The sequence below is a fragment of the Taudactylus pleione genome, unplaced genomic scaffold (assembly GCF_031769625.1).
Source record: "Taudactylus pleione unplaced genomic scaffold, aTauple2 ptg000087l, whole genome shotgun sequence".
NCBI classification, from domain to species: domain Eukaryota; kingdom Metazoa; phylum Chordata; class Amphibia; order Anura; family Myobatrachidae; genus Taudactylus; species Taudactylus pleione.
The window spans coordinates 8,312,872-8,326,113 of NW_028284489.1; the positions used below are offsets into that span (position 1 = coordinate 8,312,872).

At 43.9% G+C, this 13,242-nt stretch overlaps 1 protein-coding gene across 1 annotated transcript in view; it reads left to right on the forward strand.

Moving 5' to 3' along the window:
• COMP (cartilage oligomeric matrix protein) overlaps positions 1–13,242 on the forward strand; it is a 152,250-nt gene that overhangs the window by 40,812 nt on the left and 98,196 nt on the right. The window contains exons 4-5 of the mRNA XM_088469009.1: positions 10,486–10,661; positions 11,041–11,178. Coding sequence (XP_088325135.1) covers positions 10,486–10,661; positions 11,041–11,178 — 314 coding nt within the window. The remainder of the gene's footprint in view (positions 1–10,485; positions 10,662–11,040; positions 11,179–13,242) is intronic.

Consider the following 13,242-nt stretch of genomic DNA (forward strand, 5'->3'; position numbering starts at 1 on the left):
AAGAAACAAAAAACTGTTAAAAGTGACCTTTAAAATATTACATGTCTACATTGTGGCATTTTTAAACATTATGAGGAAATAATTACCTAAAATATCTGGCCACAACTTCATCGCGTATGGCCCCCCCCACATACTGACCTCCGACCAACCTCAGGGGGGCCGTCCTCGGGCAAGGCATCCTCTGGCTGCATTGGGACACCACTCCTTATGGCGATGTTGTGAAATATCCCACACAGGACCACAATTTTCGAAACCATAGCCGGCAAATACATGAGGTCGCCACCAGAGCGGTGGAGGCATCTGAATCGGCCTTTTAAAAGGCCGATACAGTGCTCCACCACCTGCCTGGTGGCTGTAAGTGCGGAATTATACTCACTTTGTGGCCCTGGTGTGAGAACCAAATAAGGAGTGAGCAGCCAGGGCGTGCAAGGGTAACCACTGTCTCCTGTGACAAAATGAATACAAACATCAGGACCATTGTGGAACAAGCTTTGCATTGGTTTCAACAGAAGGTGTCAACTTACCCAGAAGCCACGCATCACCAGCTTGTAGGTTGTTTAATTTGTGCCAAATCCCTGATTGCTGGATGACGAAGGAATCATGTGCACTGCCGGGGAATTTGGCATTCAGGGACAGGATCTGGAGGGAGGCATCACATACCACCATTACATTCAGTGAATGAAAGTGCTTGCGGTTCCTAAAGATAGCCTCCAGCCTTGCTGGAGGCTGAAGTGGTATGTGAGTGGCATCCACAACCCCTATGATGTGTGGGAAGCCAGCTATTTGGTAAAAATTCACCTTCGCCACATTAAGGGTACCCATATCCAATGGCATTTTAATAAAATGATGGAGGTGTTTAAAAAGGGCCTCCATCACTGCCCTCAGGATCCTTGAAAAGGAGGATATTCCCGCAACTATTCCCACAGTGGTTTGAAAGGATCCTGAGGCACAAAAATGTAACACCGACATTAATTGAGTAAGTGGTGGTATTGCTGTAGGACTGTCAATTTGCCGTTCAAGATCACTCTCTATTAATGAGAGAGTGTCTATGATGATTTGGGGCGGCAGACGGTATCACCGTAACACCTCATCATCTGGCATTCCAAAAAGGGTGACACATGTTCTATATATCTGGGGCTTTGCACGCCTACGAGGCCTACGCCTGGGACGAAGTTGAGGTTGGTCGGGTTCTGGAACCATGGCCAATATAATACAACCAACATCAACCTGAAATGGTAAGCCAGGTAGTTATTGTTTTAGACAAATGTGTAAAGAAAAATATACTTATCTTTTCTCAGAAATCCAAAGATGCTTATAGGCCTGGGACGTGTCATGTGCAGAACACCCTACATTTCAAAAGTAGAGAATATGTTTAAGATTCATTGAATAAAATATGATTGTAAACAAATTGTTTTCGTGAAAAAATAAAGAAGGGAGCACACATTAGTTCAGAAAATAGTACGCTACATTTAGTGTTAAGACATGATTTTACACTGAAAATTTATAAAAACATTAGTTCGCTAAATAGTACACTACTTTTACAGTTAAATCAAGACACAATAGTTCGCTAAATAGTACGCTACTTTTACAGTTAAATCAAGACACATTAGTTCGCTAAATAGTGCGCTTCTTTTACAGTTAAATCAAGACACATTAGTTCGCTAAATAGTACACTACTTTTACAGTTAAATCAAGACACATTAGTTTGCTAAATAGTACGCTACTTTTACAATTAAAACCACTCAAACATTATTTCGCTAAATAGTACGCTACATTTAGTGGTAAGACATGATTGTTCCCAGAAAATAAACATTACTTTGCGAAACATATGCTAAGAACAACACATCTAATTTGTAAAATCATGAAAACAAAAACACTTACCAAAAACAGACAAATATCCCAAAGTTCAAAAACTTCACTAGGACAATGCCAAACTAACTGTAAACCAAAAAAAAAAATTAAAAACATTTGTAAACTATTTACTATTATTTTTTACGGTGGTTTTTTAAAATACTTACTCAAAAAACCCCCCAAAAATAGCCAAACAATAAAAAAAATAACCAACGGAAAATAAAGAAGCTAGAAAAAAAACAAAATATCGCCCCGAAAATGTCCTCCTTCTACTCACTAAGCCTCAAAACCACTCCAACGCCAAACCTCCAACAAACAACATGCCACATCGACTCCAGTCACACCAAGTCATAAATAGTCTTTATTTTCCCGCTCAAATTAAGGACGAACAATAGGAGCGCACAGTCAATGATGTGGCCGAATAATGCTGACGCATGTATAAAAACGTCACTGAAAAGCCAAATCGGTCTGCTGTAGTGAGACCTGAAAGTCCAAAATGACTACAGAGCAGCAAAGCAGTGCCCAAGAGGCGCCAGGTAAGTATTTCTCTTTTTTGGGCAAAAGGATTCTGTTTAACAATAATTGTGGGAACATTTTACATTATAAATTTTAATCCCATTTTCAAAAAAGGTGTTGAGGATGCCATGGAAGAGGCTGCTGGGCCTAGTAGGCCAACTAAACAAACAAAAAAAAAGGCAGCCACAATTCACAAGAAAGGAGATGGAGGTTTTGGTGCAAATGTGCAATGACAACCTGCCACAGGCAGCAAGGAATATGGGTGCAAGCCAGAAATGGAAAATGTGGGATGACAAAGTCAGTGGTGTCAATAGGGTGGGTGATTTTGAATGTTCCACCCGGGAGGTCAAATGCCGGTACGTAAAAACTACATTTTAGTAAAAAGTGTTTACAGGTCCAAATACTGCAGGAATAATGCCAACTTTTTACCCCACAGATGGAGTGACTTCAAATATCGTCTTAAGCAAAAACTGGCTGATAGGGCTAGGCATGCAGGGGGGACAGGTGGGGGTCCCACCCCTGTGTCACTGGAGCTCACAGATTTGGAGGAGATGGCCCAGGGGTGTGTGCAGGATGAGGAGGTGTTTGGCGTGTCGAACATGGATACCGACATGCCAGACTTTGCGGCTCCTCATGTTGCCCCAGGTAAATGTTGTAATGTTAACAACTCAGAAATGTGTTTGGGACAATATCTAGATTATAATGTTACTCTTTTCTCTTTTTTCTCACAGAGACACAGGCGGATGAGTCTGCTCCAGAGGGGAGCTTTGACCGTAGAATTTCTGCTGGCTCTGCTGGGGAGGAAGCAGTAGATCTGGCTGAGGGCCCTGTGGCAGACAGTCCAGGGCATTCCCCCTCGCAGGCAGTGGGCCTCCTCACTGATCTCATTATTAAAACGGATCAGCAGACCGAGATTCTGCTGAGGATGGACGCCAATCTGCTACAGGTGGCGGACGCCCTGGAGCAAAGTGCTGCGGCCAACGTGACCATTGCTAAGGCCCTGGCAGAAAATACTGGGGCCAACGTGCGAATAGCAAATGCCCTGGAGCAGCTCGTTCGCCAGCACATGTTGGAGCCGGCCTCCCTTCCTGCCGGAACATCAGGACCCTCCACCTCTGGCACAACAACAGGCATCCCTCCAAATGTGCCTAGCCCTATGCCTAGTCCAGAGGCCACAACATCTGCCTCTGGCCAGGCCAGCAGAAGGACATCCCGGACCCGTTCAGGCTCTCTCCCTACCCCGGCCAAACAGGCCAAAAGGCGATGACAGCACTGGCTAATTTTCCCACAATCCTTCTCAGTGTTTGCCCCATATTCCTTAATGCCCAAAACCTCCCTCTCCTTTCTTGTGAATTTTTTATTAATTGTATTTGTTTGTGGATTTCAAATGCCACTTATTTTGTTTGTGTGTTTCTAAAATCATTTGTTATTTGTTTTTACGTTATCAAGTTTGTATTATTTCCACAAAAGTTTTAAAAAAAAAATACAACAAAAAATTAAATAATGTTGAAAATCTGCACAATTCTATTGTTAATTTATTCAAAAACTGGTTAACAGGTAATCCCGCAAACAACATTACAAACAATACAACGGAAATCTAAACATTATATTTGTTAAAAAAAACAAGGGTTAAAAACAATTTATGAGTTTTAATTAACACTTAGCAAAAAACAAAAGGATGATTGTTTTCTTGGCCCCTAAAAAATGAAGAAAAACAACATTGTTGCCCTAAAAAAAAAAAAAAAAAAAATTTGGCCAAAACGCGCAAATGTAAAATTAATTTGTAAGCTAATTGATTGTCTAACCCAGAAATTAGCAGCTGAGTAGTTCACCTGCGTACGTTTTTTTGCTACTAAAAAAAGACTATTGGCTAAACACCTTACAAGCATTTTTGCAATTCAAAACTGATTTTTTTTGAGGCCTCAATTGATAAATCGGAAAATTGGGCACAATTTACATACGGGGCGGGGCCAAATGCTGTGATTCATGCTGAATCACAGCTTAAGCCCCACCCCCTTCACGGAGACCCGCGATTGCCGCGGGTATTCTCCTAATTCTGCCCACTTCACTAGGAAGTGGGCAGAATGTGGGAGAAATGCTTACCCTTCCGGGGGTGCGGGGGGTTGCCCGAAAAATCGGGAGCCTCCCGCGAAAAACGGGAGGGTAGACATGTATGGCCCAGATGGACGCAGCAGACAGCACCAACCCAGATGGATCAGCACCAGCCCAGATGGACGCAGCAGACAGCACCAGCCCAGATGGATCAGCAACAGCCCAGATGGACGCAGCAGACAGCACCAGCCCAGATGGATCAGCAACAGCCCAGATGGACACAGCGGACAACACAGTACAAGCCCTGATGGATCAGCAGCAACAGCCCAGATGGACACAGCAGACAGCACAACACCAGCCCAGAATGGATCAGCAGCACCAGTACCTCTCCCCAGCCCTACACTACCCACCCGCCCTGTTCAGTCTCCACAGCCGGAGTGAAATGGCGCCCTCCGTGTCCCTTATATATAGAAGAGATGACAGCTCACGAGCCGCGAGATTTTGTCTCTATAGTTTTGCCTCAATTTGGAGATCTGAGTCGGCGGGAACAATCAGAGCCCGCTTGGGTCCGACTAGGATCACCTTAGTTCGGGTGGGTTCGGATCTCTTAGATCCGAACCCGCTCATCTCTAATAAAACCAAGTTTTTATTTCCTGTCTCATTGATAATGTTTCTGATTCTTCTGTCCTTGCCCCAGAATCTGTGCGTATTGGTCTCTGATCTGTTCTCGCAGTAATTAACAGGAATGGTCTGTGATCTCTGCTCCTCACATGGCTATGCATAATATTATAAATGCTATTTTTAAAGTTCTTGTGCAAGCTTTGGCCTGAGTTATATATTACTGTATGTTTGAATATGTTCCCTTTTTAGTTATATTTCATACATGTGTATATTTGCTAATAATTGTGTATGTGTTACTTTTAGAATGTTTGGTCATATTTGATGCTGTGTATTATTGCATTTTTTGGTTTGAGTTATTTTCAAGACTAGGGAGACTTCATTCTGTATTTTTTAATATTGTGAAACCCCGTGGTTGTGTCACTCTATGTTGCTGTGCAAACAATCTTTCAGTTCTAAGGTGTCCTGCTCTAGGACGTTATAAAGGTAGAGTATATGGTTCCTTGAATGATACAAATGCTGTGTCTATGTGGAGCTTTCCCCAGAGATAGTATCAATTAATTGTAAGTGCATGAGGTATGTGGAGGTTGTTTGATGCCATAGAAGGGTTGCATGGGGGGCCTTATGGGCATTTAAAGGGGCATATGGAAAGATCTGGGAAGCATTGAAGGGGTGTGTGGTGCTCTATACAAGTTATCATATATTTTGGTTGGGGGCGATGGTCAGTCTCCTGAACATTTAAGCTGGCTGGTAGATATTAGCAAAATTTGTCAAGCCCTGCTTTAGCCTCATGTTGTTGAGTAGTTGAGATGGTTCTGACTATGGTTATTTTGGGAACCAAAGGCACTGCAGTTACCGGAGGGACCGGGGTGGCTGACAGAGCTACAGTAGTCTATCCTTCCAAGGTTTTATAATATTTACATAGATCTGTTCTGGCTTACTTTTCCCAAGCTGGTACACTTTATAATTAATCTCACTCACTTTTTCCATGATTTCAAATGGTCCTTGCCATTTTGCCAAAAATGTACTTTCTACTGTGGGAACCAAAATAAGACTCTGTCCACAGGAGCAAAGCTGCGTAATGGGCATTACAATTGTACACCTTTTGTTGTGCATGTTCCAAGTGCTCTCTCCCGACTGGCACCACTGCAGCTATTCATTCCTGCATCTGAGAAACATGTTCAATAATCGTTTTATAAGGATTGGGTTCCCACTCCCATGTCTCTTTCGCAATATCCAGGAATCTCCTTGGATATCTTTCATACAGTAAATCAAAAGGCCAGAACCATGTGGAGGATTGTGGAACTTCTCCAATGGGCAGCAATAAATTGGGTAATAAATAGTCTCAATCCCCTGCTTTATCTACCACTTTCTTTAGCATAGTGTTTAGAGCTTTGTTAAACCTCTCCACTAAACCATCAGTCTGAGGATGGTACTGTGGGCCTGATTCAAACCCGCTCGCGAGCACTGAGCGCTCGCAAGTGGATCGATGTTGGCCCAGTGCGCATGCGCACGATGGAGCCGGCTCCGCCGTGTGCATGCGCGAGACCCGGATTGCGATGGGCAAACCATCACTCCGGGTCTCGTACCAAAGGGGGCGTGCTGTTGATGTTGAGTGACAGCATGCCCCCTTTGGTGGGCGTGCCGGGGCGTGGCTGCCCAGATGGAGGCATTCCCATGGGAACACCTACCGTCTGGGGCCGGCCCCACTGACATCACAAGTGATATCAGTGAGAGCGCTTTCGGCTCTGTTTGAGCCAGAAGCACTCTAGGGCTTGCGGAAATGAGACCCTACCACAAGGGTCTCGTCGCAAGCCCGATGGTCATGATGGTCTTGACCATTGCGACCATCTTCCTGGCCGCTCGCTATAGCTGTGGGTGGTTACCCACAGTGATATGAGCAGCCAGGAGGCCGCTCTAAAAATCAAGAAGGACGGTCCTGATTCAGAGCGAGCACTCTGTCAGAGCGTCCGGCTCTGAATCAGGGCCTGTATTCCCACTTTGCTAAAGACATGTGCTACTGGTCTATCAATTGCCTTTGTTGATGTATTGCCCAATGGTATCACTTCTGGGTATCTGATTGCTTAATCCATTATTGCTAAAATGTATTGATGACCCCTGGCAGACTTTTCTAGAGGTCCAACCAAACCCACAGCAATTCTATCAATAGGTAGTGGGACAAGCAGACTTCTATAATATGACCTGGTAGCATGGTACTGACACTCAGGGCAGGGTACAGAGTATTCAGACACATCTATTATCTCAGATATTGGGGTACAGTCCAGCGTGTTTGCACAAATAGCCGCAGCTATTTTTATTTTCAACAAAAAAAAATGAAAACATAAATATAAAATCTAGTCTGTTCGGCAATTACTAAAAAAAAATCCTTCCCTCTCTATAGGTGGAATGACCTACTGTCCAACTCACAAAACAGCAGTTTATCACAGCACTCACTTTCAGTAGTAATAGTGTCTCTCTGCAATCCAGCGGCTTGCTCCCCAGGCAATGAGACACTAATTGGTAACACTCACATATTGTATTAGCCTCTCACAGCTGGTCTGTCAATCAAGGCTGCTCACTAGCCTGATTACCACCAGACAGAAACTTAAAATCTGGAACATACATAGCTTCCATCTGCAACTTCCCCAGTGCTTTTGTCACAATTTGTATACATGGGAGTACTAGACTCAGTTTATATGTATATATTTTTGGTTCCTTAAACCACAGGTTCCTTTTTGGATATGTGTTTGCTCTGCACAGTGAGTGTGCAAAATGATATGTCACGATCTATTGCAATATCTCCTACCAGTGGTGCTGCTTTCCTCTGTGGTGTCTACCAGCACATTCCAGCCAACCTAATCTCATGGCTTGTCTAAGATTCTGTAGCCTAAGCTAATTACTAATTTAGCAGCTGTGGGCTGCACCTGTGACTCCTTTAATTAAGCCTGCTCCATTGTGTTTCCTTTGCCAGATCATCATGTCAGAGCCCATGTCTCTTAACTCCTTGTCTGACTTCAGGTTAGGTACCCTGGCTCCTGTCTGCAGCTGGTGATTCCGGTCACCTGCTATATCTTTAAGACTCTGTTTGAATCTGCATTGGTCTGGTGCAACCTGTTATTTCTTCAGACACTGTTTAAATCTACGTTTGTCAGGTACAATCGTGTTGGATATGGGATCCCGCCGGTCAGGATGCCAGTGGTCATAATAACAACAACGGCATACCAACAGTCAGAATCTAGACACCCAAAGATAAGTCCCCCCACACTAACCCCTAACCCTCCTCCTCCCCCTAATCCACATTTCCCGCAGCCTAACCCTCACCCTCCATTCCCAGAGCCTAACCCTATCCCTCGCTCCCCACAGCCTAACCTTAACCCCTAAACCTAACTCTCATACTTACCCACTGGGATCGCAGGCACTGGGATGCTGGTGCCAGAATTCTCACCGCTGTAGGAATTCTGGCGCTGAGATGCTGAGCGCCGGCATTCTGTGCACCGGGATCCCAACTACATCCCGTACAACCTGCTATTTTTCAAGACATAGTTTATACCTGCAGTTACCTGGTGCATCCTGCTATTGATAAAAAATCCTGTTCTACCTACATTGCCTTGTACAACCTACTATGGTCACTGGACTCCTGTGCAATCCAGTCCGTATTACAAAGTGCTCTGAACCGGTTGTCAGTGTATCTAATCAGTACTTCAAAGTGTCCTGATCTTGTCTACAGCATTTTTAGCCACTCAGCTGTTGCCCAGTCTTCTGACCCAGTTTACAGACTCCAGTTCTAGTTTCCTGCTTAGTTCCAGCATTCTCAAGGTTATAAATCATCAGTCCAGTGTTGCTGGAACACCTGCAATATCATTGTTTCTGGACTTTCTACTATTCCACACCACATATCCATTTCTAGTCAGTTCCATCAGTCAGGATCAGGGGTGCCGAGAGCAGCAGCAGTCTCCTCTGTCTGTGGCAATCACACTGATCGTGCCCCCCCTGGATTTGAATAGGGCTGGGGGGCTCACAGCGACCCCCTCTCCCTGGCGCACAGCAAAAATGGTTGTTTTATTTAGGGGGTGTGGCCCATGGTCAGGTTACTTGCTTGTATCTCCTTGCTCATTTGGACTTCCTGCATTTGGACTTTCTTCTGTTTAATCAGTTTCTGAATTTTATTCTGCAGTGAGTTAACTGCTACATTTGAGATTTGCCTTTTATAACTGTATATAAGCCTGCTTTATACTTATTTCATTTTTGCACTTAACCCTGTCCATGTTAAAAAACATTACTGCTCACATATTTTCAGCAGTGCTCGTGTGGTTTGCAGGAAAGGCTCACACACAGGTGAATTTCCCTGTGAACTGTGACATGTGAATTGTCATTTATTGTTGACTGATCATTTATTACTTAGGGCTCTACTTATCAAAATTAATTTTACTAAAATAATGTGAAAAAGGGTGTTTTCACACTCTCTTCACATTATTTTAGTATCACCTATAATTATTACAGGGCAATTGGAGTAGACTTCATAAAATTCTACTCCAAGCCCTAAGTATCACTTATTTTTAGTAAAGCAGATCGCATTTCCCATAACTGTAATGGGAAATGTGATCTGACCATAGTTACTAAAAATAAATGTGAAAAAAATACCGGGGAAAGCCCTGTGATAATAACGCCACCTGGAGGTGGCGTTATCCAGGGTCTCCCCCAGTTACCGGCCTCCTGCCCTGCTCTAACGGGGAGAGCAGAGCCGGGAGTCGGTCACAGTAAGCAGCTTGCGGTCTGTTTAGACCACACAGCTGATTACTGGGACCGACTCCCGGCTCTGCTCTCCCCGTTAGAGCAGGAGCAGTAATCAGCTGTGTGGTCTAAACAGACCGCAAGCTGATTACTGTAAAAAAAAAAGAAAAAAAAAATAGTAAAAAAAAAATTACTTTCCTGACTCCAGGGACTGGTGATCAGGCCTCCGGTGATGACTCCCCTCCGGTCAGCTGGTCTCCCACAGTGCACTGCTGCCCGGTCATCAGGTGATTGGGCCCCAGTGCAGTATGGGAGATCACCTGACCGGAGGAATGGAGAACATCACCGGAGGCCTGGAGCATGCAGGTAAGTGTAAGTAAGGGAGGGGGGGTCCGCGATCGCGGGGGCGGGGCTTAGCACCGGGGCGGGGCGTAGCGCCAGAGGGGGGGTAGCTGCGGCGAACGGTCGGCGCATGCGCGGGCACTTAATCACGCGAAATACCGTGATAAGGCTCCGAAGGGATTTTGTAGTAAATCCCTGTGATATTGCCTGAATTCGCAATGCGAATTCACTCGGTAATATCACACTACAATCTGCATTACCAATGCGGATTGTAGTAAATAGAGCCCATAGTGATACATTAGAAGATAAAGGATCATTGCTTGATTATTCATGCAAAATATTAATTATTTTGTTTCATTATTCGTTATTTTACAGGCATACACACAAGAGCTATTGGCAAAGAACCTGTTATTATAGCTTTTGAAAATGGATGTGTCTCTAATCCCTGCTTCTCCGGAGTTACCTGCACAGAAAGTGGACCTGGGTTCAGATGTGGCCCTTGTCCACCCGGTTTTTCAGGAAATGGTACTCACTGCACTGATATTAATGAGGTAATCAATATTATTATAATAAATATTACTGGCTTCATCTGACTACTCCTAGTGTCATCATAATCCACAGGCATAAACAGGTCACTTATATATATATATATATATATATATATATATATATATTATATATATATATATGTTTCCGTGTGGGTCTGCCTCAATTCACAATCATCCCAACCCACACAAATACCAAATCTGTATACGGACAGGACATAGATGTTTATCTTTTATTGGGGCATAGGCAAACATGTATATGTAAGGAAGGGATAAGGCCATGTTTAAAATGGACAAGTGTATAAAAGTAATGTACTGCTGTCCTCCTAAGCTCAGAGAATGAAAATGGAATAACCTCATTTTATTGGAATGACCTGTCTTCCAGTGCACTGTGAATCCTTGCTTCCCACGTGTCCGCTGTGTAAATGCTTCACCTGGGTTCCACTGTGATCCATGTCCTATTGGTTATATAGGGAAAAGAGTTGAAGGAATTGGTTTGGAGTTTGCAAGAGCTAATAAGCAGGTAATGATATATGAGTAATATATATTTTATGGTATAAACTCATGTATATATGATTAACTATAAATAACTGTATATATGAATGTAATTTAGTAAGAACAAAATATCCTCAGCACAGTGCTAGGGAGTATATTTACTAAACTGCTGGTCTTTAGAAGTGGAGATGTTACCCATAGCAACCAATCAGATTCTAGCTATTATCTTCTAGAAGGTGCTAGATAGATGTTAAGTAGAGTCTGACTGGTTGCTATGGGGAACATCTCCACTTCTAAAAAAACGCACTTTAGTAAATATACCCCCAGATTTCCACTCGCTAATGTACCCAATCCACAATATTAACGTGTACATGAGATGTAAGGATGTCAACAGAGGTTTATGCTAATGCACATAGAAATAAATAAAACATCTTATATAGTATCAGGGCAGTTACATAGGGCTCTATTTACTACAATCCGCATATTGAATGCGGATTGTAGTGTGATATTACCGAGTGAATTTGCATTGCGAATTCAGGCAATATCACAGGGATTTACTATAAATCCTTTGCAGGGACAGAGCTTGCGATAAAGCTCTGTCCCTGCGGATCCCATCCACACTCTAATCGCGGTATTTTCGGAAAAGATACCGCGACTAAGAGCCCGTGCATGCGCCGACCCACCGTCGCTGCTACCCCCCACCGACGCTAAGCCCCGCCCTCCGCAATCGCGGACCCCCGCGACCCCCCCCCCTCCCTTCATTACACTTACCTGCATCCTCCTGGCCTCCGGTGATCTTCTCCGGGCTTCCCGATCAGATGATCTCCCATACTGCACTGGGACCCGATCACCTGATCACCGGGCAGCAGGGCACTATGGGTGACCAGCTGACCGGAGAGGAGCCATCACCCGAGGGCCGATCACCGGACCCTGGAGTCAGGTAAGTAAAAGAAAAATGTTTCAATTTTTTTTTTCTTTTTTTTTACAGCAATCAGGTTGCGGTCTGTTTAGACCACATAGCTGATTACTGGTACCGGCTCCCGCCTCTGCTCTCCCCAGGTGGCGTTATTATCACAGGGCTTTCCCGGTATTTTTTTACAATTTATTTTTAGTAACTATGGTCGGATCACATTTCCCATTACAATCATGGGAAATGCGATCTGCTTTACTAAAAATAAGTGATACCTAGGGGCTGGAGTAGAATTTTACTAATTCTACTCCAATTGCCCTGTAATAACTATAGGTGAAACTAAAATAATGTGAAAAGGGTGTGAAAACACCCTTTTTCACTTTATTTTAGTAAAAATAATGTTAATAAATAGAGCCCATAGTCACAAGCTAGACTCGGCAATGACTTGTTGATGTTTAATTTGTTTAAAAAATGTTTTCTAGTCCCAGTGCTGACTTAATAAGTTGGGCATAGAGTGGGCCTGATTCGGTGTCAGATGCAATGCCAATGCTCGCTTAGTTGAGCAATGTTTTTCAGCTGTTCATGCGTCTTAGTCGTGGAAAAGTCACATAGTGCATGTGTCAAACACTGTACTGTATGTAAGTACAGGGTTGCAGTATCGATTGATATGCAGAGACTCTGAAATGTATTGCAAATGTAATGGACTTTCCTGGGTGGTGATTATAAATTTATGGAGATGGCCCGGTTAGAGAGGAGCGTTCTGCGCTGACCCTATTACTGACTACACTAATAGCCGACCACTGGGACCCAGAGCATGACCTTTGACCTGCAGCTCCCTGCCATGTCTTTTCTCCCGTCTGTCCATAAAACCAGCTGTGCCCCTGAGTCGCTCCAACTGTGTATAGATCCCATTAATCCACTATATCACCACAATACTGTGTAATATATCCTGCTGCCACCATTGACAATATAACATATACAGTGAGCGCATACCTGGTGCACCACAACATCCAGTAACCAAATGCTCCTGGCTGCAACTGGAGAATGCTTACAAGCTGTACCTTGTGTTTACCTGTTCCTGTGTCTACCTCGTTAATAAATCTTTATCTGGTTAAGCTGATCTGCTGTGTGGACTAACCTCCATTTGCACATCGCTGCCCCCTACCATCGCAGTGTCTGCCA